Below are 26,052 nucleotides of genomic sequence, written 5' to 3'. Positions count from 1 at the left end.
AATGGAAGTGCACATTAAAAGGTATTCTGCTACTGGCATAGCTACCTAGACTAATTAGTCCTATAAATCTTGGTAAGTTTGCAGCACAGAGAAAAGTGACGTTGTGCTGCTAGGTGACTTCAGCGTTTCACAGGGGCTGTGGTCAACGCAGCCGTAAAGGCCCCGCAGAGCTCCGCTGGCTGGCGATGGCCTCTGGCAGCCGCAGCGCTGTGCTGACAGCTCGGGCTTGCTCTGGGCCGTGGGGGAACGTGACAGCTGTACGTGGCGACTGCATCGCTGCTGCAGGCCCAGGTACACTCCGTGAAAAGACTCTGGGTACCCTGCCAACTTTCTTTGGCCAACAGCACAACTTAGCATTTCCTCTTGCTAAAGATCAAAGCCCTGGGGAAGCGCTGTTCCGTTTTTTGAAGTTTCCAAAGCTGGGTGTGAAAATATAGTTGTATCTCACGCATAGTGAAAGTTCATTCAATGAACTTGACAAACCTTTGATTTGGTGTCAATACCAGTGCAGGAGAAAGATGAACTGGGTTTTAAAGTCTGCAAAGTTGCTACAGTGCCACAAGGTGCCTACATTTTTCTCATTGTAGCGGTATTAAAATGCACAGGCTGTTCTCACTGACTTATGCAGGTAATAAACTTCTTTCTCAGGAAGCTGAAGACGACCTTTGTAATCACAGGCTGGTCCTAGTTATGCCAGCCTCTCATAGGTACATTTATACCTGGATTTTGGTCTGGGATTGGATGGTAGTTGACTACGGCTAAAGTACACGCTGCATTTTTTCTTCCTGTTCTTTGATATAGATGCCATTTTCCCCCATCATGCCCAGAAATCCAGCTTGAAGATACCCCCTTACAGCAGGAAATCACGTGAGGAAAAGTCCTTTTAATAGAGCTAGCTGGATAGAGAACTTGCTCTTCACTGTTTTGAGATGAACGTTGAATCCTATTCACCTTGGATTATAACTTGCAAAAAAAAATGAAATAAAGGAGAAGACAGCAGGACTACTAGAAGCAAGCTTATTCTGAGGCTGATCAGTTGTAGCTCACATGAAAATAGGGTGTGAAGCAAAAAAAAAAAAAAAAGCAAAGGTAATCTCCAGACCTTATTTGTCCACTAACACAGCATATACAAAACTTCATAAAGCAATTTGATTTGTAGCAGCCTGACAGATACAACCCGATTCAGTAGCTAACCCTTTCTTTCCACTGAGGAAAGAACGAAAGTTTCCAAGGACGAGTGAGATTAATGCGAGTGGGACACCGGCAGTGTAGCAACTCCAGGCACCAAGGACTCATCTTCTGTTTATTCCTGTGACCTCTGCTTGCTTACAACAGATCTCAGGATCATTTCAAGCTGCCATAGGCAGGGCTGGGAGAGCTCCCACTCGGGACAACAAGCCCACGTTATATGCTGTGCTGCCTCATGCAGTAAGGCCATCCCTTTGCTGCACCAGCAGCGGAGGGCTGAATGGTCTTGCTGCTCCTGAGGGCTGGTAATTCAGGTGGGTTGCCATCTCTCACAGCCCCAGCAGTACTGGCCGTCCTCCCACCAAGCCTCCAGCCCAACCTCTGACGACGATTCGGGAGCGTGCATGGCGCTCAGGCTCAGCCCACAACGCCGCCGCCATCTCACCCTTCGACGCCAAACGCGCGAGATCCCACCCTCACCACCCCGCGCCAGCCCTCCCGAGACCTCCACCCCCTCAGGCTGCTGGGGAAGCCAAAACCCCGAGAAATTAACACAAAACGCCACCAGTCCCCCCTCAGGTCACCTTCCACACCCCCGCCCCGACCCCCGACGAAGCGACCCGACGCGCGCACCCTCCCCGCCGACCCCCCTCCTCCTCCCCAACTGCGCACTCAGCCGAGCCCGCCACCCCCAATCCCCCGAGAACCCGCCCCCTCCCCGCCATCCCATTGGTCTATCGCGCCGTCACTCCGGCTTCTCTTGGCGATCATTGGACGAGGCGGAGGCTGCCCCCCCTCCCTCCCGCCCCTCCCGCCGCCGTCGGTCGAGGCGAGCGGCGAGTAAATAGAGGCAGGAGCGCAAAATGGCGGCGCCGCCGAGCCCCGGCCGTGGCGCCGCGTCGCCGGAGCCGTTGGGCTCCAGGCCGGGCCCGGACGCGAAGGCTCCCCGCGGGTCGCAGCCGGCCGCCAAGAAAATGAAGGGGACCGACGAGAGGAGCCTGAAGGGCTCCAAGCGTGTCAACGGCGAAGGGGGCGGCGGTGGAGGAGGAGGAGGCGGCAACAAGCAGCCGCCGGTGGTGCCGAGCTTCAGCGGCCCCGCGGCGTGGGGCTTCGCCGCGCTGCCCTCGGGGAGCTCGGGGGGCTTCGCCTTCCCCTCGCCGCTGCCCAGGAAGCTGCTGCCGCCGCCGCCGCCCGCCGTGCTGCTGCCGCCCGCCTCGCCCTCCTCTTCCTACCGGCAGCACCAGCACCGCCACCACCGGCACCGCCTGGCTCTGCCCGCTGAGAGTGGTGCTGGCGGCTGTGGTGGTGGCGGCGGAGGGGTGGCCGTCGTGGGCAGCGCCAAGGCGAAGAGGCCGAAGGAGAAGCGGGACAAGGAGAGGAGGAAGCACGGAGCCCTGCCCGGGGCCGGGGCCGCCGCCGTCGCCGCCGCCGTGGGGGGAGATGGCGGCGGGGCGCTGAGCGCGGCGGCCCGCGAGGAGAACGGGGAGGTGAAGCTGCTGCTGCAGAAAGGTGAGCGGGGAGGGCACCTCATGGGGGGTGGGATGGCCGCTGAGCCCCCCCCTGCTTCGGGGAAGACCCCCTGGTCGTGGGGGGGAACTCCCTGTTTCGGGGGAGACCCCCTGTTGTCGTGGGGGGAGCCCCCTGTTTGGTGGGAGCCCCCCTGGTCGTGGGGGACAGCCCCCGGCTTTTGGGGAGCCTCCTGCTTGGGGGGAGCCCCCCTGTTTGTGTGTGGGAGTCCCCTGATTTTGGGGAGACCCCCCCCGTTTGTGTGGGGCAGCCCCCTGCTTTTCAGGAGCCCCCTTGCTTTTGGGGAGACCCCCTGGTCGTGTGTGGGAGCCCCCTGCTTTTGGGGAGACCTCCTCTTTGTGTGTGGGAGCCCCTCTTTTTGTGGGGGGGAGCCCCACTGTTCGTGTGGGGGACCCCCCATGCTCCGGGGGACCCCTGCCTCTCTGCAAGTTCCCGGGGAAGGCAGCGGCAGCTCGCTCTGCCGTCAATCCTGTCAAAAAAAAGGGGGTGTGGAATTAGCTATGGCGTCAGCCAGAAGCTGCCAGAGGCCTTAGGTTTTCTTACCTATTAGGGAAATAAGGGTGTCCGGGGGTTTTCTGGGGGTCTGCCGAAGAAATCGAGTTTCTGTCGCTGCTGTGACAGAGACCGCGCGTTATGAAAATACGTGTTTGTTAAAAATTGGAAGGGACCCTCGGTGAGCTCATTTATCGGGCTGTTCGTTTTTACAGGCTAAGTCATGGAGTGTCACGGACCATGCACTTGAAATCTAGATAAGCAGACTGTCAGTGTCTTATTTAGGTGCTTTTTCAGCTTTCCTTTATTTTCTGAAAATTACTGGGCTGTAAGCTTCCAAGAAATGCGCCAGGCCTTCAGGAGGAAGGTCAGGAGTGCTGGGTTAGTTTATTAATGGATTTGGCCAAAAACGGCCACTCCAGGTGAGATAAGATATTAGGCTAGCTTGTTGCTGACAGGCACTGACAATAGATGCTTAGGAAATATAGGGCAGTACAGGAGTATGGTTGTTTTTTTTTTTTACCAGCATATGGTTGCCGAGTCTCCAGTGACCTTAAATGAGATGTTGATGCCTTTGCATTTATATTAAAATGCAAAGAACTTCAAACATTTGCTCCATTACCTAGTTGAAGCAAGTTTCCTTTCTTTCTTTCGAAGAAAAGATAAATTGCAGCGTTTGTGTAGGCTTAGGTTGCTTTGATTATAGGCTATTCCTTGTGCTTACAGGATGAGCCAAGCATGCGAAGACCAATTATTAATATCAATATACCATTTTCTGTCTATCGATTACATCGTCCAGCTGCCTTACCGCATTTTCTGCTAGTTCCCACTGGTATCTTAATCTGTGCTGTAGCATTAGGTGTTCAGATTTGCTTACCTTTGAGTATTTATTGTTTATTTTTTTTTTAATTATTTGCATTCTCTTGATTCAATGTGTCCTGTGCATTTTCTTGTTGGGACCTTGATTGCTGCTGAACAAGTGGGCTTTAAGTACATCATTTCAGCACTTCCAAGCATTTCAGTTTAGGTACGTTTATTTTCATTCTTCTGTCCAAAAGATGACTTGGGAAAAATCTTTGGAAGTTGCTTTCAGTAAACATTTAATGATGGTGAAGTGGTTTTGCTGTTTTTGATAGCTACCAAGAAGCTCACAGTATCTTCATTGCGAAGTTATGAAAATAATAACCATATTCGCTCCCTTTGCCGTGGCGTCCTACCAGTGTTACCCAACTGTGGCAATAAATCTCCGGGAACAATATTGTAATAACAAGATGAAATGTTTTTGCGTGCTGGTAAAAGAAATGATGACAGTGATGGTGTCAGCTGAATAACTGTGAATTGAACCCTCCTGGAAGTAGGGATTGGCCTTGTAGAGGCCTTACGTCCTCCCGCTCTTATCAGGGGAGGGCATTTTCTCAAATACAACCTGTGTGCTGGCAGGTACAAGTACTTGAGGTTTGAGCTGCTGTTTGCTCAGAACAGGTGTTTTTACGTTTAACTTAGCTTTGAAAGCCTGAGAACAGGCCGGGACGTTTTCCGAGGCAAATGATCCCTTTATGGCGTCAAGGTCTTTAGATCTGTTTCGAGGAAGTGATTTCTATCGCCATAGCTGCTGACGTAGTTCTGTACGTCGTCGAAGAGCTTCCGATTCACTGGGCTGTGTGCTTCAGCAGAGAGGGCCGCAAGAAAGCGAGGGATGCACCGAGTCCTCTGCTGAGAGCAGCTGGCCTTTGAAAAGTGGTTCTGTGTTTGTCTGTAGATTAAAGAACAGGTTTGTGCTGTTAATCCTGTGAATAATTTACTTTCCAGAGAGGGAAGGAGAAACGCAGTTATGGAGGGAGAAAAGAATGACCCTGGGGAGGAAGGGAGGGCATCCCGAATCCTCGCGATGGAGGCAAACAAAGACCGATGGGTTAAGGCAGGAGGGTGGGGGCATGGATCAGAAGATACCAAAGGGATGCGGGGTGCGGCAGTGTTTTTGGAATGAGTGGATTTGGGAAGAGAGGGAGGAAACAGCATGCAAAATGGTGAGAGGGAGGTGATGCTGATCTTGGTATGGGGCAGAAGACACAGGTAAGTGCTGCGGAAAAGCAAGGAAGGATAGAGGCAGGGTACCTAGAAGGACAGTGAAAAATGTAGGCAGCCTACAGGTACGACATCGGGGCAAACTGAAAGGATTTCATATAATAAAAAGAAGTCTAAGCTGCTTGCATGAACAGAATACGTAGGGGGAATGCAGGAGTAACACATGGCCCTCTGTGATGAGAGAAGTTTGCGGAAGCTGTCGTATGTGCAGCTGGTAATACTTGCTAAAAATCAACCTAATGCAGGCAAGCGCAGCGTGCCTCTTCTGCAGCCTGCCTCTAGCCAGCCTTTTTCGCTTTCAGCGCGTCGGAGAGCGAGCAGCAACGCAGAACTGACAGTATCGATCGCTTTGTGCGTAGCCTTCAGAGCTGGTGCGCCTGTCAGTGCCTCACCTCAGAAGGGAGGTGGGGCGGGTTAGAAGGCTACAGGTGCGGAGCCCTGTACAGGAAAATAAAACTACCGGAAGATAAGTGGGTGGAACAGGTGGGACTTGCTTATTTATAAAAATCTGAAGGTGGAAGAACTCCACTGCCCCCTTCACGGTCAAAGTGGAGATGGATTGCATGTAGGCACGAGAGGTGGAAGGGGTTTCCAAATGAGCTTGAGGAGGGTGCTGGTGGGTTAGGAGGACATGTGCTCCAGTCGGTGAGCTGTGTGCATGCTCTTCTGCATACAGCAGTTATGGTGCCGGGGGAAAAAACGTTGCTCTGGTGAGAGGGGGAGGGCCTGCATGTACAGGAGAAGATGAGGAGTGCAGCTGGGGAGGAAGGGCAGGACCTGTGCCGTGAGGGGCTGTGGTGCACCAAGGCAACGTGGGCACGTGGTGATGTGGGGTGGATGAACGTGAGGTCTGGGCTTGGAAAACTGGCATCGTAGGGCTTGCAAACTGGGGAGTACCAATAACGTTTTCCTAATTCTAGTGCCGATAGCATGGGGTGTTGACACAGAGCAGGAAACGGTGAGAAGTTTCTCCGCCTGCCATCTTAACCCAGGCAGAAGAGCTGAGCGTGAGGGCTGCCGGTTGTCCTTTGCCTGTGATGACTGCTGGGCCAGAGCACCCGGTTTTGAGGCACCCTTCTGTCCTGAGTGATAGGAAGGTGTTAAAGGTGGTTAACAGAAAGCATGATGTCTTTAGACCCGTTAAAATTTGTCGTGTTTCCTTCCTTGAACAACTGCTCGCTGGGAGATGTTTGTGGCCGTTGCATGGGCAGGGCCTCGAGCTTGGAGGATCGGAGCCAGGCCTTGCAGCTCCAGGCTCACCTAAATGGGTTGGGTGAGCCCTGAGATGAGGGCACAGAATCCGGAAGGCCGTGTCGCCCCCTGCGTGGTTTATCCTGGAGACGTGAGGTTCGGACCGTTCAAAACAAACCTGCCATTTACTTGGCGGGTTCGCTCTGGCCAGCAGCACTGCGAGCTGTGTAAGTGGCCGTGTTTTCACATGCCGTGCGGGTCTGAGGGAAGTGCCTGCCGTTCCGGGTTATGACTATGCCGACCCAGTTGTTTCACTGATACTCCGCTTTAGCAGTTCCCAGTTGAAATTGTTTTCCTAGCAGCGCGAGGCTCGGGTCAGCCACTCCCCGCCCCATCAGCTCGTTTGGTTTGGTTCGTTCCCCAGGCGTGCTGCAGGGTGGGAGCCAGGCTCCTCAGATGTCTCCTCTTTTTGCCATCTCCGTGTACAGTTTTCCTCTCTCCCTCCCTTCCTCCTTCGTATTTCGTCTTCAGTGATGGCTTTGCTGATAACACTGCCTCAGTGTGCAAGCCATTACAGAACGAGATTGGTATTTTTAACTTGCTGCTGGGGGTTTCCCCTATGAGCAGGAAAGCAAAGCTGAGCATGGTACCGTAGCCTTTTGCTTTTACTTCCAGTCTGATGTCACTGAAAGATAGGTTAGGTGGTATTTCAGACAGACGTTTACCTTTGATTCCTCTGGTAACGTTGTCGCTTTGACTTGCGTGCCACTTAAGGGTTTTTGAACTTTTAAGAAAAATCACATTTCAGGCTGCTGCTGAAGTTCAGTTTGCATCATTGGGAAGCTCGTTTCATAGTCTAACTTAGCAAATTAGCTTAGGGTATTCTGTTTCCCTTCTTTAGATCTGGGACCGTCATCTTGTTGGGTAGGTTGCCTTTTTCCTTCTGCTAAGCATTTCCTTCTGTTCGTTTCTATTTATTTTCCCTTTTTTTTTACTGTCCTGCTTAACCCGACCACCCCTCTCCCTGCTCCCGACTCCTTTAAATCCAGAGGCCATTTTTGTGCTCACTCCTCTGAATTCTGCAATATATTTCTAATCAGATACCACATTGTAGTCAGCAGTGCTCAGAAAGTGTTGAGGGCTTTAGGTGTGAGACACAAGAGGAAGAAGCACTTCACGAATTTCTTGAGATGGTCAAGATTTATTTGCAGCTTACATAAATGTCACTTCCAGGTCTCCAAACTAAGCATCTGATGCTGAGGTGAGTTTGAGGCAGTGTATCTTTGTCCAGAGGGATCCTGTCCCCTTTTGTTTCTGTGAAGTTACCATGAAGCCTTGCTGGAGAGAGCAAAATCTTTTGTTTTTTAAGTCAGGGAGCAAACGAAGCCTCTCCTGTACCCCAGAACCAGCTCTGCATGCCAGTTATACACAGAAATTTACTCCGGTTGTAGAATCGCAAACAGCTTTTCTGAGCTGAAACGAGATCAGCACAGCAGTTGGAAGCGTCAGATCTGAAACCTCTTCTGGAGGCCTTGTTTGCAGCTGCCACGTTCTCCACTGCTGCTTTCTGATGCAACTCCCCAGTGCTTGGGCTTATACTTGGCTTGTACGGCTCTGCACGTAGGAAAAGAAACTGCAGAGATTAGAGGAATCAGAGAGATAAGGCTTACATTTCTCCAAAGTATTTTAATTCTGAAAAGGGGCTTTCCTTCCTTCCCCTTCACTGGAGGGCTTGGGGAAAAGTTTGCAGCTGTCGAGGGGTCGTCTTTAATCGTACCTTGGATTTTAAGCTTTAATTGCTGAAAGGGATGTCTGCCAAGTATTTCTTTGTATTTATTGGAATGAGAAGACTATTGTGTTTTTTTTTCTTAGAAATACTGTCTGGGTTTCCTCGTGTGTGAGACCTCAGGAGGGTTGGCTGTTTGGATGGATGGATGTGCAGGTGTCAGGGCCGTTACCGTAGTGGTGTGAAATGTACTGAACGCATCTGCACGGCCAGATAAACACGCCTTCTTGAGGCTTTACTTTATGGGTGTTTGTATTAAAGGGAGGAAAGGGCGATGGAAGGGCTGGTGCCCGATGTGCTCCCCTCCTCCTCGCCCTTCCCTCCGGCACAGCGCTGTGGGCGCTGGCAGTATTGACGGCGGCCGTTAGCAGTGGCTTGTAAATATTTTGCCTGATGTGCAGTGACAGCCCTTAAATCAAAGGGAGGGGAGAGAGGCAGAGCACTTTGAACATAATCTATGGCTGACTACTGATGTGGGTTACCATCTGGAAAACCGATGCAAAGCAGCTGCAGCTTCTGGCATCTCTCTGACGAGGCTCTGAAGCTCGGCTCGGGGTGAAAGCCGCCTCGCTCGAGCTCCGGCTTCAAGGTGCGGGTTGCACAGAGCGGCAGCTGCTTTGCACGTAAGCCAAGACAAAGCGTTTCCTGCTCGACCTGTTCTATGTGCACTTGATTTACCTCTTTCTTCCAGGACACTTGCAGCAGAGGTGAAGAAGGTCTGGCTACATTTCTGAAATCTGATTCTGTTTACGATTCCTAAATTGTTGCAACCGTTACAAGAAGGTACCTAGTTAGGAAATCGCTTCCTATAGCCTTAGGTGCACGTGGCTGTGTACCTTATAAATACAGTTCATCCTCCGTTTCTTCTATTTTTCCACTTGGCCCAACACCCAGAAAATGTTGGAGCGTTTGGGCTCGAGGAGGAAGTACGTGTGTTGTGCTGAATTAATTCAATTAATCGGGGGGAGTTAATTGAGTGAGAACATTCTTTAGATGCCATTTAGGAAGGTGAGGTGGGAGATAGCTTTTAATGGAGTCTTCCATCCGTATACAGCACTTCCTGAGATATACTGTTGGGGCTGCTTTTTTTTTTTTGTGGGTATGCTGTTCCTGTAGGACCTTAAATCCAAAGAAAATGGCACTTGTAGTGACACTTGTATTGGGAACGTGAGACACCCAGAAATCTCTTAATTCACTGGGTGCTGTGATTACTGTAAACAAGGATACGTATTCCCCCAGATCTCCGTATTTTGAAAAGTTTACTCATGCCTTTGGCGTATTTAGTAGAGCTAAAAATAACTGTACTAGAGGCTTTATTTCTTCGGACAGTAGAGCTTGAAAATGAAGGAGCAATCTTCACTGTTGCTTGGACCTTCCATAGCCACGTCCTGCTGTGCTTGGCATTTATTTTTTGAACTGCAGAAGATATTTTCAATCTGTTTAGTCTGTGAGCAGTTATTTCCTGAGCAGTGTATTTCTTTGTCAAAGACACACAAAGCAAAAGTACATTTTTATAGGGAAGAATCTTTGCAAAATGGTGCAGGGTCCGTCCCTCTGTACCCTGTGATACACTGAAAGCTGAAAGTTTGATGTAACGTGTATTTAGGGCTATGTACAGGAATAGGAAGTGTGTGTGTGCATGCAGGAAGAGCATGTAGTAAAATTAGTAGCCACGTGAGAAGACTGGTACGGGTTTGTGCGCTGCAGTAATGAGAAGACAAGTTGGTATGTAATTGCTTGGGTAAGCTGCAATTGCTTGGTTAAGCTGTTTTCCCCCACTGTAGCTGTTAAAAGACAAAAGTGAGTAAGATGCCAGTATGGCTTAATGTGAAGCGGGACCTGAATATTTCATCAGCTCTTTGGAGCCGGTTCCTGGAAGTCTTCAGACGAGCGGTAAGATAGGGAAGTCAGCGTGTCGTGGAGCACCGAGCGGTGGGTGTCACAAGAACCTTCCTGCAGCAGTGTAAGTGTGGGCAAGTCGAGATCTAGAGCATTGCGTAGGCTTCTGGATGGCTTCACGTCAAGGATTTTGGTGTGACTGATGTGCTGACAAACCAGCAAGTGTTAGTTGAAGTCTCCAGTAGAGGAGCTGGTATTTTCCCAGAGAGGCTTGCTTCACTGCATTTTTGTTGGCATCTTAATACCCATATAAGTATTCTTTGCTGTCACTTCCGAGGTGATAGATGGCGACATGATTGACTTTCCCCCTCAAGGCATTGGAATAACAGCTTTTAAGATTTGCTATTTTCTCCCTCTTCAAAATAGACAGAGCAGACGTTACTTTTTTCTTAATAAATGGATCAAAAAGTTGAACAAGTCCTGATATTCATGACTAATCTCCTGATTATCCCTTACCAGAACAACCTTGGTAAAAGCGGGAGCACCTAAATCGGCTGAAGTCAAACTGAAGTTTATATTGCTGGGATATCAACTGAAATGGGAAAGCAGTTATTAACATGTAGGTAGGCTCAGGTGGCTTCATGTAAAAATAACATAGAACTTTGATGAATTTTGAAAGGTTTATTATAAACCTTCATGTGATTTGCTGCAGAACATATGCTGTACCTAGTACTTAATTTGAATTAATCTTTTATTTGGACTAGAACATCTCTTTATTATTTTTTAAGCCTACTTTTAAAAAATGTACTCCCACCCCCAAAACCCACCCTTGTGGAAAAAGTTCCAGTAATGGATCACAGCTCTAAGTCGTGCCTTTATTTGAACATACCGAACACAAGGCCTTTCTGTGTACAACTTGACGCCCCGCTTTGAGTCAAATTACCCCCTAACCTTACATTGAACTCAAATGGTGTCCTCGTTAGCATGTGCAACTTGAATTCGTTAATTGCTTTTCTAAGTGCTCAGTAGTTCGTGGTGCACGCAGTCTGTTGCAGCTGCTTGTGCAGTGCTGTGACGTACAGGGAGGTGCTGCCTGCTGGTACTTGATGTTCTCTTGTCCAGAGTCATCTCCGTGTGTGTTGCAGTGCCCTGGAGACTCGTTTCATCCCTTACCTATTGCAGCTCAAGTTTTTTTTTTTTTCCTCTTCCCCAGTTCTGTTTGTTGTCAGTAGTATTGTTGGGAGGTAACTGCAGAATATCCCGTGGACATGGGAAGATTGCTGTAAGCGTCTCTGCATCCTTACTGCTTTGAGACACAGCTGCCCTGCAAATGAAGTGGGGAACCGAAGGTTTGATGTCAGTACTGGTTGCTACCAGTAAATCTCCAAAAGACCATACTGGAGTTCGCAGGTTTTGTTGACTTGTTCAACAGGACAGGCTTTGTCTTTTATTGGTCACTTATTGTACAACACCTAGGTTGTAAATTGCCCAATGCTGGGTGCGTTTGTTTTCAAACAGGATTTTCTTGTTTGAGAAAGTGAGATTTGGACTGAAATGGTGCATGGCTAGAGGGCAGTGAAACTTTATCTTGGAGAAGCCACTCAAAGATGTTCTGTGGTGTTTGGGAAACTCTCAAAGCGCTCTAGAGCCTGTGTCAACCTACACCGGCTTTAGTGTTACTGCTACGTCAGCAGTTAGCATGGAGACTGTGTTTGAGGAACTGCACTTAGCATATGGCATTTAACAGGGAAAGGTGTTTTAATTCTGCGTATGGGCTGTAATGACTGTTGGATACTCTTAAACTTACTGTTGTAGAGCCAGCGTGGCTAAGTTGTGATAGATTTTGTGGTAAACTCCATCTTAAAAGAATTTGGTTGAGTTTTATCTCTGCATCCCACTGCGAGCTGTGAAGTGGGACGTGGATTACTGAGGAGATCCTTCTGCAGAACTGTTCGGGAGCTGTGTGTCAGTTCTGCCAGCCAGACTACCCCAAAAAAAATTTTCCTCATAAACTGAAGCCGTTTGAACTGAAAACTCAAGAGGGAGGAGACCTGAGAACTTGTACGCTTAAACTGGGATCCTCAGCTGTTCTTATACATGCCTCAGGCTGTACACGGGTCCTGGTGTAGCACCGCGATTTCTACAAGGGAAATAGTTGAGTGTAATTTATTTCAAACCTTCCTCAGCTGCCTTTACGTTACATTTACAGTCACTTCAGGTATGAGCTGCTTGTGGATGCTGCTGGAGGGGGTCGTAGGACACTTCCATTGTTTCTTTTGTCTGGAATCTCTCACCATTGTCTCAGCTTTCTAGAAGTGAAAGTAAACTAGAGGCCCTTTAAAAGGCTTCAGCTTGTTCTCTGTCCCTACGTAGGCACTGCTGCTGTCAGAGCTGCAGGATTCACCGGCCTGTGATGCTATTCACGAGCCGGTAATAAAAGGTTCTTTCAGTCCTTCATTCATCCTTGTTCAGCCAGGCTCGCCGCTTGTGTGTGCTCTTCAGTCTCACTTTGATTCCGAAGTGATAGCAGAAGTCAAGTGTACCTCTTAACACCATGCAGATGTCGAGATAAAAACCCGTCCGCGATGATCGTGTAATCCTGGCTGGGCTGAGCATCCAGCCCAGGTTACAAATCAAGCCCGGTGCTGCTGCCTCCGTGCTGAGTGAGTGAGTATCCGCTTTCATGGCGCTGCTTCTAATCCTGTTGTAAAATTTACTTCCTATCTCGTGCTTCCGAGGTGCAGGGGATTTGCAGTTTTGGAGGTTTTGTCTGGGGGGGAGGCGGCTGCTGAGGAAGGATCCTGTCTGTTCAGCCTGTCCCTAGGAAGTCCGGGCTTGTGCTGCTGAGAGCAGCTTGTCTGGGCTCTGCGCTCTGCCCTGCGGATAAATCTGCTTTGTCATCCTGCTGCTCGAGTCATTAGAGCGCTCTTCCTGGGCATGGCTATTGCAGTGGCTGAGAACTAACATTTCCAGACAGTTTTAACCATGGCTGCCTTACTACCTTTTTTTTTTTGTGCCAGCATAGTTTTTTTCTCTCTGTTGTCTGGCCTGATCTGTGTATAGGCAACAGACGTAACTCAGCTGTTATCTGTTGTTGTTTATTTTCATTCTTTATGCTTGTCCATCCTCTTTCCAAAATGCATTCTTCATTGTAACTGATGAAGATTCAAATTCCATAGCCTTATTAGAAAACTCCTAAAAGGAAAGATAGGAGAGCTGCGGAGTTGTTATTGCACTGTCCATTTAGGTGGATTAACCCTCGCGCTTTCTTTACTCTTACGTCAAGCCCTCGTACTTCTTATTTAACCAAACTATTTACAAAGCATGTTAATAGTTATCGATGCTCTCTGTTCCATTCCAAAATTGAAGGCTTCCTTTTGTTTGGCTTTGAACGTTTGTTAGTGAAGATACCTTCTGCTTTCTGTGAATGCTCGAGGAAAAGTAAATAATTTCTCCTTACGTCCACGTGGGGTCTATATTGCAGCCGCCATAAATGACACATCAGCACCGTCTCTCAGCTTTATTACTGAGAAGCCATTCTGAAGCATACAGTTCTGTAGAAGCTTGAAATGAGGTTTACTCTTCCCCTGTGAAGGTTCAAAAGCCCAATAAACACTTAGAGCAGGTACTAGGCTGCAGGCCAAGAAACCAGACGTGTGGTGTTGGTTGCAGTGACTGTAGAGAAGCTGGATTTAACTAGGCCTCAGTGCTTGGCCTCAAAGGTAATTCTAAGCTCAGCTTGAAAAGAGAGGTCCTAGAACTCATGATTTCTGTGGGTCTAGTATTTTTCATGTAGAAAGCGTGCTAAAAGGGCCTGCTTTCTACTGACAGACTTAAAACCTGGAGTGATGATTTGTCAAAGTAAATGAATAATGATGGCTCAAATAAGCTGTTGCTGATGGCAGGAAAGCAAGGGAAACACCAACGCATTATAGCTTCTTTGCAAACACAGGTTTTTCAACAAATAATGAACTAGCATACCTTTTTGTATTGTCTGTTAATTACATATTGCTGCTGTTAACACATTAGTGTGGCCTGTGAGCTTAAGGTAAAAGATTTTGCAGCTGACAAATTAAATTTTCATTCCAAGATACCTGTGAAAGCCTTTAAGTTTAGACTATGTGGAGTCTATGTGAAATTTCTAGTGTATGTGAGCATCCAGGAAAATACGCTGTACTTCTTCCTTCATTTCTAATCTATTTGTAATATGTAATATTCATGTAATTTGAATTTCACGAAATAAGAGCTGTATATGAGTGGAAAATAAGAGCAGAGGGTACCATAAGTAAAAATTGTTAACTGTGTGCAGTTAACGTGCTGAGTTGTTGATACAGTTCTAGTGTAATAGAAATGAAACTGGTCTAGGTTCACTAAGTTTATGTTGAATTATGCAACAGATAAATATTAGCTTTTCATATCATAAGTCCCGGAATTTCCTTGTAACTCTTTTTATCCTCTTAATAGGGCTTGCATAATAGCAATATGAAATGTGCATGTGGCAGTTTGCTGCTCTCGTTTAATTGTAAAATATTTGCATTACAGCTCAAATCAAAGAGAAAATGAAAGAAAGGGAAAAGAAACAGAAAGAGAAGAAGAAGCACAAAATAATGAATGAAATCAAGAAAGAGAATGGAGAGATCAAATTATTGCAGAAAGGTATGTTCAAGCTGCTTAGTGTTTTTTCGTTGTAGTGCTTTAAAACCTTTGTAATTGGATTGAGTGCTGAATTTTAATATTATGTCTTTCATTTAACTTAAATGCCCTTTTCCAGGAATAGCTGGTATAAGGCGTGGAATTTAAAACTTAATTATAAATGTTAACTTTCTTCAACTGCAGATACTGCAGTTTAAAAAATGACTATTGCTACAATGCCAGTATTCTTATGCAGTAGCAGTAAAGACATTGCTTTAAGCAATGACATTGCCAATATCTATGCTGTCTCAACAGTTCCTGAAGAAGATTGTAATTTTGTATATCAGATAGAGGAAAAATGAATCCATGTCATTAAATATCTAACACTAAATGCACAAAACTAAAGAACCAAGGAGTACTAGTTCAGGAACTCTGTTACATAATGAGAAAATAAGTGTGCGCAACAGGCAGTTGTAATTTTGGCTAATTTATCCAACTCCATTACTGCAGTGGAATGTAATGAAAATGTTCCTGCACTTGCTTGTACACGCACTGACTCGTAGAATCGTACGGAAGTTGAGGATGGAAGGGGCCTCTGCAGATAGTCTAGTCCAATGCCACTGCTTAAAGTACAGCTGGTTGCCCAGGGCTGCGTCCCATCAGACTCTGTGTGACTGCAAGGATGCAGACTCCAGAATCTGCACAACCAGTACCAGCGTATGACCACCCTGGTTGTCTTATGTTGGATTGGACTAGATGATTTCAAGAGGTCTTTACCAGCCTCATCGATTTTTGTGAGGTATCTACATCTTTATTCCTTCCTGTTAGATGTTTATACATGCTGAAAAAAAAAATAACCTCATAAAGCCTTTTCAGGCTGAAAAATCCTGCTTTTCTCAGCATCTCCTTTTGTGAGTAGTGCTCTGTTCCCTTAGTCATCTTCCTGGCCCTTTGCTGGAGTTTCTCCAGTATGCACATGTCTGCCTTGGACTGGTGAGCCCAGAACTGGGCACGATACTTCCAGATGTGTCAGTGGTGCTGAGCAGAGGGGAAGAATCGCTCCATCAGCCTGCTGGTGGAGCAGTTAATGCTCTTCCTAATCCTGTCCAGGAGACTTAGCTGATGGCTTATGGTCAGCTTGGCATTCATGAGGACTCTCAAGTCCTTTCCTGTCAGGCTGCTTTCCAGGCAGTTGGTCTCCAGCCTGCAGAGCACAGGGTTATTCCTCACAGCTGCAGGACTCTGCACTTCCCCGAGTTAACCTCGTGAGACTTCTGTTGGCCTCATTTTCTCCAGCCTGTCAAGGGCCCTCTGGCTTGGCAGCACAATCCTCTTGTGCATCAACCACTTCTTCCAGTTCAGTCTCTTCTGCAAACTTGCTGAAGGGACACTGTTCTGTCATCCCTGCCGTTACTGAAGAATATCGAGCAGTGTTGGCCCGCGGTATCAGCACTGGAGTACTCCAGTATCGCTGTCCTCTAGATGCACGTCGTGCTGCTGATCACAACCCTTTGAGCACCGCAGTTAAGCCAGTCCTTGGTCCACCTCCACTCTCTATTTATATGCGTCATGCTTTGCCAGTTTTTCCTCTGAGGATGTCAGCTTGTTTAAGTAGACCCAATATTTTTTATCTGTTATTTTCAGGCTCTGCTTTTGAAGTTAGGCATAAACTCCTGATAAATATTTCTGTTATGACTGCTGTGGGGTTTAATTTACAACAAAAAAAACCTGAATCTCCCAAAACAAAGCATTATCTACAGCACATTCATGTGAGGTAGCAGGCGTGCAACTCTGTAATTACTGCATCACAGTTTAGAGTACAAATATGGATCCAAGTGATTGCAGTAGAAATCGTGACAGCTTAAAACCTGTGCCGAGCAGATCTCTAGGTATCAGCCTGCAGCACGCAGGATGTTTGAGCTGCTGACTTCCTGTGAAAGATGAGACTTGTCTCCTCCAACGTGGAAGGAAGTTGGTGGCTGAGATACTGAGCAACACTTAATTGCCTTGGTAGTGACAGTCTTCAGGTCTTGTTTCTGTACCAGCACTTCCTACCTCGTGTGATGAATGGCAGCAGAAAGAGGGCACGGGGTAGGAAGCTGCAAAGACAGCACGTTGTTAACCCTTCTGTGGGGCAGCAGTGGCCTGTAGAGGCTGTGCCTGGTTTTGCCAGTGTCCTGCAAAAACTACTTCTGTTTCAGGGAAAGAAAGGAGTGTGTCAGGAGAGCAGAAAGCAGGCAGGACGTAAACCTCCATGGGGTTTATATTCTGTTCAGAACAGCAGTTTGGGATGTCTCCTGTGGGCCTCCCCAAGTCTATCCAGATGTGCTTATATGTTCTGTGGTGGTGGTACAGCATTTCCTGACTGCTTTGCTGGTGTAGCTCCATGTCCTAACAGCTGAGGGCTAGAGGGCAGAGGCCTTACAAGATGTAACTTGCGTGTCTAAGTAGTCAGTGCCTCTATGACCTTCTGAAATGCTAGTAACCCTTCAGCTGAGGATATCTTCTTCTTGAAACAAAAATTAAGCTCTAAGCCCTCTTATTCTGAGCTCACAATTCAGTGCATGGACTTACGAGCAAAGGCTTGGAACCTCTAAGAATTCAGTGCCAGTCTGTGGGGACTGATTATGTCTCCTCCTAGGCATTAGAACCAGATCTTGTTTTAAAAATGTCACTGGCCATCTGCTGAATGCTTTTATTATGTTGAGAATATTATTAGTTTTTTCCTTTTTTCTCCTTCGTTTGTGACTTCCTTTGAGGGAATGGTGGCAATAGCCTGTGTAACTGCAGACAGTAAAACCAGGTGTCCAAGGTTATATGAGAGGAGGTCAGCATTGAGAGCTTGAGGCCTTTTTTGGGGGAGTTGCTGTGTAAGCCTGATTTTGGTGCTTTGAGCTTAACACTGGAAGAATTCACCTCAGTTAGAGAAGCTTAGGGATGCAAGCAGTTCATCTGCCTAAACTGGTGTTGCCTTTCTGTTGAAAGCAGCAATAAACGTGCCCTAGATAGAGAAGGGCAACTTTGGAAAGGGGTATTTTATCATGTTCGGACCTGCTAAAAGAGATATTTAACTCTTTCAGTGGGCCTGGTGGCTTTTCTTACACATTTACAGCTCAACATTTGTCATCCTTTTTCACTAGCAGATAATTTATGCAGAATAAATCCATATTTATTCTCTTTCCTCTTTCTCTGTAATCTTTATTTGGAAGTGAAGGCTGTGTTTTTTGGAAACAAAACTTCCTTACACAAGCATGTTGTTTAAACTGCTTATAATCCCACTGTACTGATTTGCATGTACTAATGATTTGACTTCACCATCCTTATGCACCAAGTTACCAACTTCTACCTGTAAAATAGATCAGTATAGGGTAAACCACAGATGTAAAATACAGGTAAGGTATGTGTGATGAGATGATCTGAGAGCGGAGCTCTTAAGTTCCAGTGGGCCTCAAACACTTTTCAGAAAGAATGCAGTCAGTCATCCGTTTACCTCATGCTGCTAGTGGGTCGCTGCTTTCTGAGTTCAGCGGAGACATCTTTGCTGCGTGACCTTGCTTCCTTCCCTTCCCCAACTGCCTCATTTCTGCCGCTGCAGTTGTGGCTGTCTGCATTGATCCTCCTGTCTAGCTAATGCCTTCTGTTGGCCAGGCGCATCGATGAGGATCTGACGCCGGAGGTGAGCAGTCCCTGCTGCTGTGCAGGCAGGGTGAGGGGCTGTCAGGGTGCGCTGCCTCGGGATGGGAGCTCAAGGAAGAGCAGGGCTGTGCTCCAACGTTTCAGGGGACGTGGGGTGGGACCAGCCCACGCTCCTGCCTGTGAGTTCTCTGCGGGCTGGAGAGGTTTTCATACGGTTTCTTGGGCTGGAAAAGGTCAGAGGACTGGCGTGAAGGCTGTGGGTATGAATTAAGCAAAATAAGGATAGTATGTGGGTGGCATGTGCGCATGTATCACTGTAAAATAGTTACTGGGTTTTAGTGCTTATATTTCAAATACAAATATATAAGACTTCAGTGAGAATTGCTATGCTGCCCCATCTATAGGAGCTATTCCTATGAGAATGGTGTTTCTGCCCCCAGGCTCTTCATATAACTGTTTTTGGCTAAATTGCTGGATGAGTCCAAGCAGGCTGGGTACACACACAAGATTTCTTTCACCCTGTGATTGTGTTGTATATGTGAAGTGGATTTTGGTTCTGGAGACTGGAGAGAATCCAACACAGGACTGTGAGGATGATGAAGGGACTGGAGCAGGTCTGTGAGGAGAGGCTGAGGGAGCTGGGGCTGCTTGGCCTGCAGCAGAGGAGGCTCAGGGGATCTCAACAAAGTCTATAAATACCTGAAGGGAGGGGATAAAGAGAACGGAGCCAGGCTCTACAGCGGTGCCCAATGCCAGGACAAGAGGCGGTGGGCACCAACGGAAACAGGAGGTTTCCTCTGAACGTCAGGAAGTGATTCTTTACTCTGCGGTTGATGGAGCACTGGCACAGGTTGCTCCTGGGGGTTGTGGAGTTTCCCATCTTGTAGGTCTTCCCACGGCCACCTGGATGTGGTCCTGGTTGAGTGGCTCTGTGTGTCCCTGCTTGAGCAGGGGATTGGACTCCAGCAGTGGGAAGACGAATAGCTTGCTGCGTTCTTTATACTTCTGTAAAATATGTAGAATAGTAGCTTAACAGTTACCCGTGTGTTTTTAATGCAGTAACTCAGGTGACCAGAGTCCAGAGCCTGTTTGCAGACTGTCTCTTCAGGATGTTCTAGAAGAACTTAAATAAAGGTTTATATTTTATCACTTTGTAAGTTTCTTCTCATCTTACAACATCCCAGTGAAGCTTCCATGATAAAATGCAGTTGTTGGAAAGGGTGTAGGAGGAAGCGCGTTAGGATCTTCCTGGGAGGCACTGCTGGGTAAGGGTTTCCTTACTGAGCTGGGCACGGTACAACTCGGTGTGCATCAGCGCACACACTTACTTTGCATCCTGTGTTTGCGTGCTTGCAAGCTTCATTTTCTGAAAATCTTGAGCAGTTGTTCTCAAGGTGGTTGCAACTGTTCCCAGGAGGGCTGAGACAACTTGAAACAGAATTATTTTATCCTCACAGACTTTTCTGATGCTTAATATTCAAGCTTTCAAGCCTTTGACTAGAACACGATAGCTGTCAGTTCTCCGTTTACTCCTGCTGCTTGCTTTGGTGCCTGGGCTGTGTACTGAGACACCTGGAAGCCGTGTGTGCGTTCAGCACACGGCCTCTTAGCTTCCCACCTGTCAGCAGGTGATGGTGGTCATTCTCCTCAACCGTGGAGTGCCTGTGTGCACTCTGTCTGTTCAAATTCCTTCCGTTGTTTTAAGCCTTCTGAATTATTTAGTAAGGGTTTTCATTAACTCGCTGCATTACTATATTAAACCATATTCATTACATAATATGAAAGAAAACTGTAATACATAATGGTAAAATAGAAATATGAAATTCTGTCATCTGTTTAACTATTTGGCTGGAATGAGCGAGTCTTTGTAAGAGCTGAAAGGTTTTTCATTCGTGTGCTGGGTGCTGTGGGGTTTTCTTTGTCTTTTTTTGCTACTGTAAGTGGCTGTGCCTCCAATAATCCTTGTCCTAGTGCTCTCTGACTGCATGTTTTATTTATTTACTGGTCAGTGAATGGGCTCTTGGCTGCTCCAGTTCTAAGCTACTTCTTAGTTGCTTGTGGCTATGAACTTTGAGTTCATTGAAAGACAGAGGGGGATACTTCATCTCTGTTTCTGTGGTTTGAAGTGGGATTTCTGTGTTTACTCTTTGAAGACTCAGCCTGAAGAGATCGAGCAGAGCTGAATTGTAATAAATTCCTAACGCCAGTAGCTTTTGTCTGAGTTGCAGTGAGGATGGCAGAAGGCACCTGAGCCCTGGATTTGGTTGGCAAGGTGGGACTGCGTCTCAGGAGCACTGCCATAGGAGATAGTTGGTACAGGATGGAGCCAAAGACTTAAATAACATTTTGCAGCTGCTGGCAGCAGTAGCCAGGCGGATGTTTTGCTGCAGAACAAGCAGCATGCCAGTGGCTGCTTGATATTTCTGTGACTTCTCCTGTGCCATAGAACGAGCGGTGAGATGCTGTGTTTCAATCCTTCGGTGTAATTGAAATAAATCCAGAAAATGTGGTCCCTGCTCAGGCTCCTCTGCACCGATGGCCCTTCCTCTGTGTCCTGCCCCTCACCAAGTGCTGCGCAGCTCTGTTCAATCCTGCTGACCGACTTCTCCCAAAGCGGGGAAGTGAAAGCTGACTTGAATGACTGCCTGCAGTTATAAATGGCTGTTCCTTGCTGCTACTAGCAGTCAGCCAGAAAACTGCGGGGGGAGCAACTGAACCTCATTGGGAATGTTTTTCTGAAGTTCCTGCAGTACCTCCTGCCCCTGGCTGCTACCTATGGGGGCTGTGACCCCAAAATTGAAATGCTGCTCTAGTTGAGACAGTCAAATAAAATAAGAGCTCGGTGGCTGCTGCTAATGTGGAGCTGCAAATAAATGAGCTCATGGACAAAGCAGGATGCTTTAGGTAACTTCAAGTTCTTTTATAGAAGCTCACACTTGGAAGGAGTCAACTTGCAGTTACCAAAATTAAGGCTGGCTAGCATAGTTTTAAATCACAAACAAGTATCATGTAATAATAACGGTGCATGGGATTATTTGTGGACAATTCCAACAGTTCTGAATTTCAGTCCAGTCCATAGGTCCTGCGCTGTGGGTCAGGGATACTGTGGCACTGTTCTCAGTAAGTTCACGGAGCCTCTTTACAAGATCTACCTCCCATGCAGATGCTTGCAGTGGGTTAGTTTTGTGGGTTATTTTGGTTGTCCTGTGTTTGTGTAATGTAAAGCCTGATTTGCATAGAAGGTGGCTAAAAACGTACCCAGAGGGAGTTCTGTTACTGCTGAGTGAGTGCATGGGCAGGATGAATACGTGGATGGATTTCCACTCTTCTCATTTTGTTACAAATACAGTTCAAGCTCCATCCTCATGCAGATATTGCTAGCCAAATATAAGCAGAAGTGAAATTCAAATTTTTGCTGTTCTTCAGTCTTTTGCACCCCAGTATAAAGCATGAGCTCATTGTGGTTTTTAACACCGGATGAGGGGAAAGGTTGTGGAAAAAAGTGCTGAATTGTCCTCCCCCATCCCATTCCTCCATATCCTCCCTTACTGCTCATTCTTAAGTACTTTAAGTAAAAGACTTCTCTGAAGCACTAGTGAAACTTACTTCTGAATCGTGTTTTTGACTCATGCAGTGGAAAAAGTTTTTTGTTTTGTGTATAGGTGTTTCAGTAGCTGTGCTCGTTCAGATGCATCTCAGAATATGCAGAGACAGAAGATGCCATGAACTTCAAAATATGTAATGTCTTGGTTGGCACTAGACTGTGCAGTTCTGTGTCTGTATGTACACACGTTTGTTTTGATTGCTGGTGAAGACTCAAACGCGTGTCCTGAAGGCTTTGGGTTGTGAGAGATTGCCTTGATAGCAACTTCTAGAGAGGTGAAATAAGTTAGCACTGGCTGTAAGCTGTACTGCTGCTGCCAGGTCTTGCTTAAACCAAAGATAGTTTGGATATCTTAGTGTTTGGATCTTTATTTTGCCTTTTGGATTACTGTGTTTTTACCAAATTTGATATCGTCTGCTGTGAGACATCTTGATTAATGTGCTAGGGAGACACTGCATGCAACTGCTTTTTTCAGCTCTCCTTTAGTCAGGTGTCAGAGAAGCACCATCGCTTTTGGAAGAAGCAACACACTTTGCTTTAAAGCATTTTTATACGTGCAGCACAGGAGTGACTGAGCGTGTTCTGCTCCTCTCCACAGCTAATGCAAAAAAAGATAAGATGAAAGTACTTCACTGGGCATTGCTGATAGCAATCACAGTATTTCAGCAAACTAATTCCCCTTGCTGTAGAGGTCTTTGCAACTTCTGAGTAGCTTTAACCATCTACTTGAAACACCTACTTTTGGATCTTTGAAATTCAGCAGAGGAGAAGCCTGAGGCTAAAAAAATGCCGCATTCTTCTTCGAAGTTCTGTTCAAGAAATCATTGTTTTCCATTTGGTGTTTGTATTCCTCAGCAAAATTTTAACTGCATGCTAAAATAATTGAACACAAATACTGAAAAGTTGGGCGTATCTTGATGTCAAGACAAGTAGCAGGAACAGGCACTGTGCAGTGAGTGTGTGGGTGCTTTTGTAAAGGACAGAGGGAAGAAATTGTGATTTGATCCATGATATTACAATTAAGTGCACAAAAATGTTGCCTTTTTTTAAAAAAAAAAAAGGCAGGCTGAGAAATTACGTAACTTAAATGTTATATTAAAAAGTTCAAGCTTTGGGTTTGGTGTGCAGGGAATTTGGTTGTACCTTGTGTGGATTTTTTTCCACCTAAAAATTCAACTTCTTTTGCTGCGTGGTGTGTGTGTGTGTATTTGTACTTGGAGCTGAACAGAAAATCTCCCCAAAAGCTGGAAGGACAACTGTGTTGGATACTAGGAGAATTATTATTTTTATCCTGGGGCTAAGAGCGTTTTCTTTGCTTCTGAAAGCTTCATGGAGGTGGTGTGAAAACAAACACAGAATGATAAATGTTCTTCACTTCAAAAACGCTTTAGCGTAATCCCTCTTAAGAAGGTTTTGAGTACTTACATAGGTGTATACCAGGATAATGAAAGCTTGTTTTTACAGCTGGTGTGAGTGTGAACCTTTTTGGATACGTTGAGTAAGATACCAAATGATAAGAGCTTGATCTAATGTGCTGATTTACATCCAGTGTGTCTGACTCTGATTGTGTATATTACAGTGATCTTCTGTTTTTGTGTGTTTTATAGGTATCTCTGCTTCTGAGGCTCAGCTTTGCTCATTGCACTGCGGTTTCCTGAATTTTTGTAACCTGACAAATCCTTGTTTGTATAGCTTCTGAAATACATTAAGTGATGGATTAAAGAAACATGGCGCATGACGGGGAATTGAATGAAATTGATTGTTACATTGAAAGACTTCTCAGAAGCTATAATCAAAGGCAGGGAATGGGACAGGTTGAAAGAGGAAATAAGATTTTTCTTGTACTGTAGAAATAGAAGTCTGCAATTTTTGAGGTAGCTTTGCAGAGATACAGATTCATACACATTTTATGCAAATACTTTGCTTTCCATTATTACTAATTGAAATGTAACTTAGGAGCTGGGTGTTTAGCAAGGACATATAGGTGACAATCTCTTTGGTTTTAAGGTGTTTTTGGTGATAATGGAAATGCTCAAGTATGACAAAGCAAGAAGCCGTTTGCTATGTGCTCTAACTTAAAAAGTTGATGTATTGGGTTGCAAATGATATTACTGCTGATAGTAACTCTGATAATGCACGTTTCCATCCTTTCCCTGTCATGCATTAAGTCTGGGATCTGAGTTACTAGTGTGAAAGATCGGGGCTCCGGATGAGAACAAGTGAAGTAGGTGGGCAGGCGATACCTGCTTCCTCCAGCCCCACTTGGCATTCAGTGCTGGGACTCCTTATTTTCTACTTCCAAACTGGTGTAATGTTGGGATTCTTTCTGTATCCTTCAGTATAGCAACGAATTCTCATGTGTAGAGTAAAAATAATTTTAAAATAGTACGTTAAACCGCTTTTAAGAGTTAGCAGTACCTGTTGGCTTTTGGATCCTCTCTAGTTGTGTGTGGTTGCAGAGGGGAGGAGTGGAAAAAGGCTGCCAGGTTGGTAGTACATGGTGTGGAACTGTCCTAAGCCTTTCCTGGCTTTGTTTTCCCCACCTGAAAGTGGTACCATCATGGCACCATTGCAATACCACCAAATGTGAATGGTAGTTGATATGTCAGGTAATGACACTTTCCCCAGGTACGCTGGCATCCTTGATGACTTATTTTTGGGGATTTCAGTAAGGATTAGGTAGCTGGCTGTATGTGTCTTGCTGCTCTTTCTGTTCTTTCCATGCCTGATAGATTTAAACTGTGGCAGAAGGAAGACAGCTGTGAAGTGGTGACTGTTGCATCTACCAGGTGAAGTAGTATTGCTGCAAAGGGCCGTGCTGTTTTTACGTTAAATTGAGCCTGCTCAAAAGACAGATTTTCTTGAGCACACTGTGCCTTTTGGCAGTTGAACTTAGTTACCTAAAACTGATGATGTGCTCACAGAGTGCTACGTTTAAATCTGATTTAGAGGGGAGTCTTTGTAGCTCTCAACTGAGTGGATTAGGTTAGGAAATCCCAGCGCCCACTTCCTTGTTCAGGCTAAATAAGGAACGAGTGACCTCAGGGCACTTCTTCCCCCACGAGATGAGCAAATAGAAGCCAGTGAGAACTGGCTTGCCTGCCCGTGCTTGAGAAACCCCAGAGGTGTGTGGCTGCTGTTGTGAACCTTGGGAGGTTCGGAGGCAAGCCTCTTGCTTGTTGTCCTTTCCAGCATCTGTGCATATTCCAGATCCAAGCCTCTTAATTACCAAGAATGTGTGATTCCTTACACCAGCGGTTGTGATCTTCAATGTTTTTTTCCTTTTTACTTTTTAAAGACTATTTTTATGAATTACTTGGTCTGAGGATTGCAAGGTGAAATCAGTCTACTGCAGCGTAGTAGTAGAGACTGGCTTGAAAATGAGCGTGCTATCTAACTGGTGTGATTTGAGATTACTTACAAGTTGTGTATGTAATTGCAATGCTTCACTAAACTTCGGTGTCTAAACCTGCTAATCTCGAATTGCTGGTTGTGAATGTAACTTTGTGCTCTACTGTGGTAAGTAATTTGGTTTTATCAAATCATGAAATGAGATGATATCAACCACTAGACCTCAGGGCAGTGTCGTGACACTGACACGTCAGTTACCCCACTTATTACTTGCCATCCACTCTTCCACCCATCTCCTCCCGAGCACTAGAAGAAAAACACTTGAAAAGAAAGGAGGATGTTTATCTTGGGAATCACTTGAACACAGCATCCGCAAATGAGTACTCTTAGCCTTAGCCCCTTATGTCTTACATTAATATGCAAGCTAAACTGAAAGTCAGCTTTGAGCTAGTTACTGGGTTGTGAGTTTTTTTTTAAAGAAAACAAACTCAGTGGTCAGTTTTTAGGTGTTTCCACATGCATTTCAACAAAACTTGTTTTTGTTTCTGGAAGAATGACTGCGTAAAGCCCTGTGATGAGGTAGGTCCTGGCAGCAACATTTGCCAACAGCTTGCTGATGGTTTATGTTCACTGACTGTTTATAAACCCCTTGTTTGGCAGTGCTTGTTGACAGCTGTCACGTAATGCCTGAACTTTCCGGTTTAGTGGTTACTGACGACCA

At 46.2% G+C, this 26,052-nt stretch overlaps 1 protein-coding gene across 2 annotated transcripts in view; it reads left to right on the top strand.

The window, feature by feature from the left end:
• The first annotated feature begins 1,998 nt into the window (after positions 1 to 1,998).
• The window catches only part of RSBN1L (round spermatid basic protein 1 like), a 49,078-nt gene continuing 25,024 nt past the window's right edge, over positions 1,999 to 26,052 (top strand). For both annotated transcript variants that reach the window (XM_080575323.1, XM_080575322.1), the window contains exons 1-2: positions 1,999 to 2,697; positions 14,651 to 14,764. In XM_080575323.1, the coding sequence (XP_080431449.1) occupies positions 2,052 to 2,697; positions 14,651 to 14,764 (760 nt within the window). In that variant the 5' untranslated portion in view covers positions 1,999 to 2,051. The remainder of the gene's footprint in view (positions 2,698 to 14,650; positions 14,765 to 26,052) is intronic.

This window comes from Anser brachyrhynchus, assembly GCF_964034855.1.
Source record: "Anser brachyrhynchus genome assembly, chromosome: 1".
NCBI classification, from domain to species: Eukaryota; Metazoa; Chordata; class Aves; order Anseriformes; family Anatidae; genus Anser; species Anser brachyrhynchus.
Note: the sequence above shows the minus strand (reverse complement) of the source record. Positions and strands in the feature narration are given on the sequence as shown.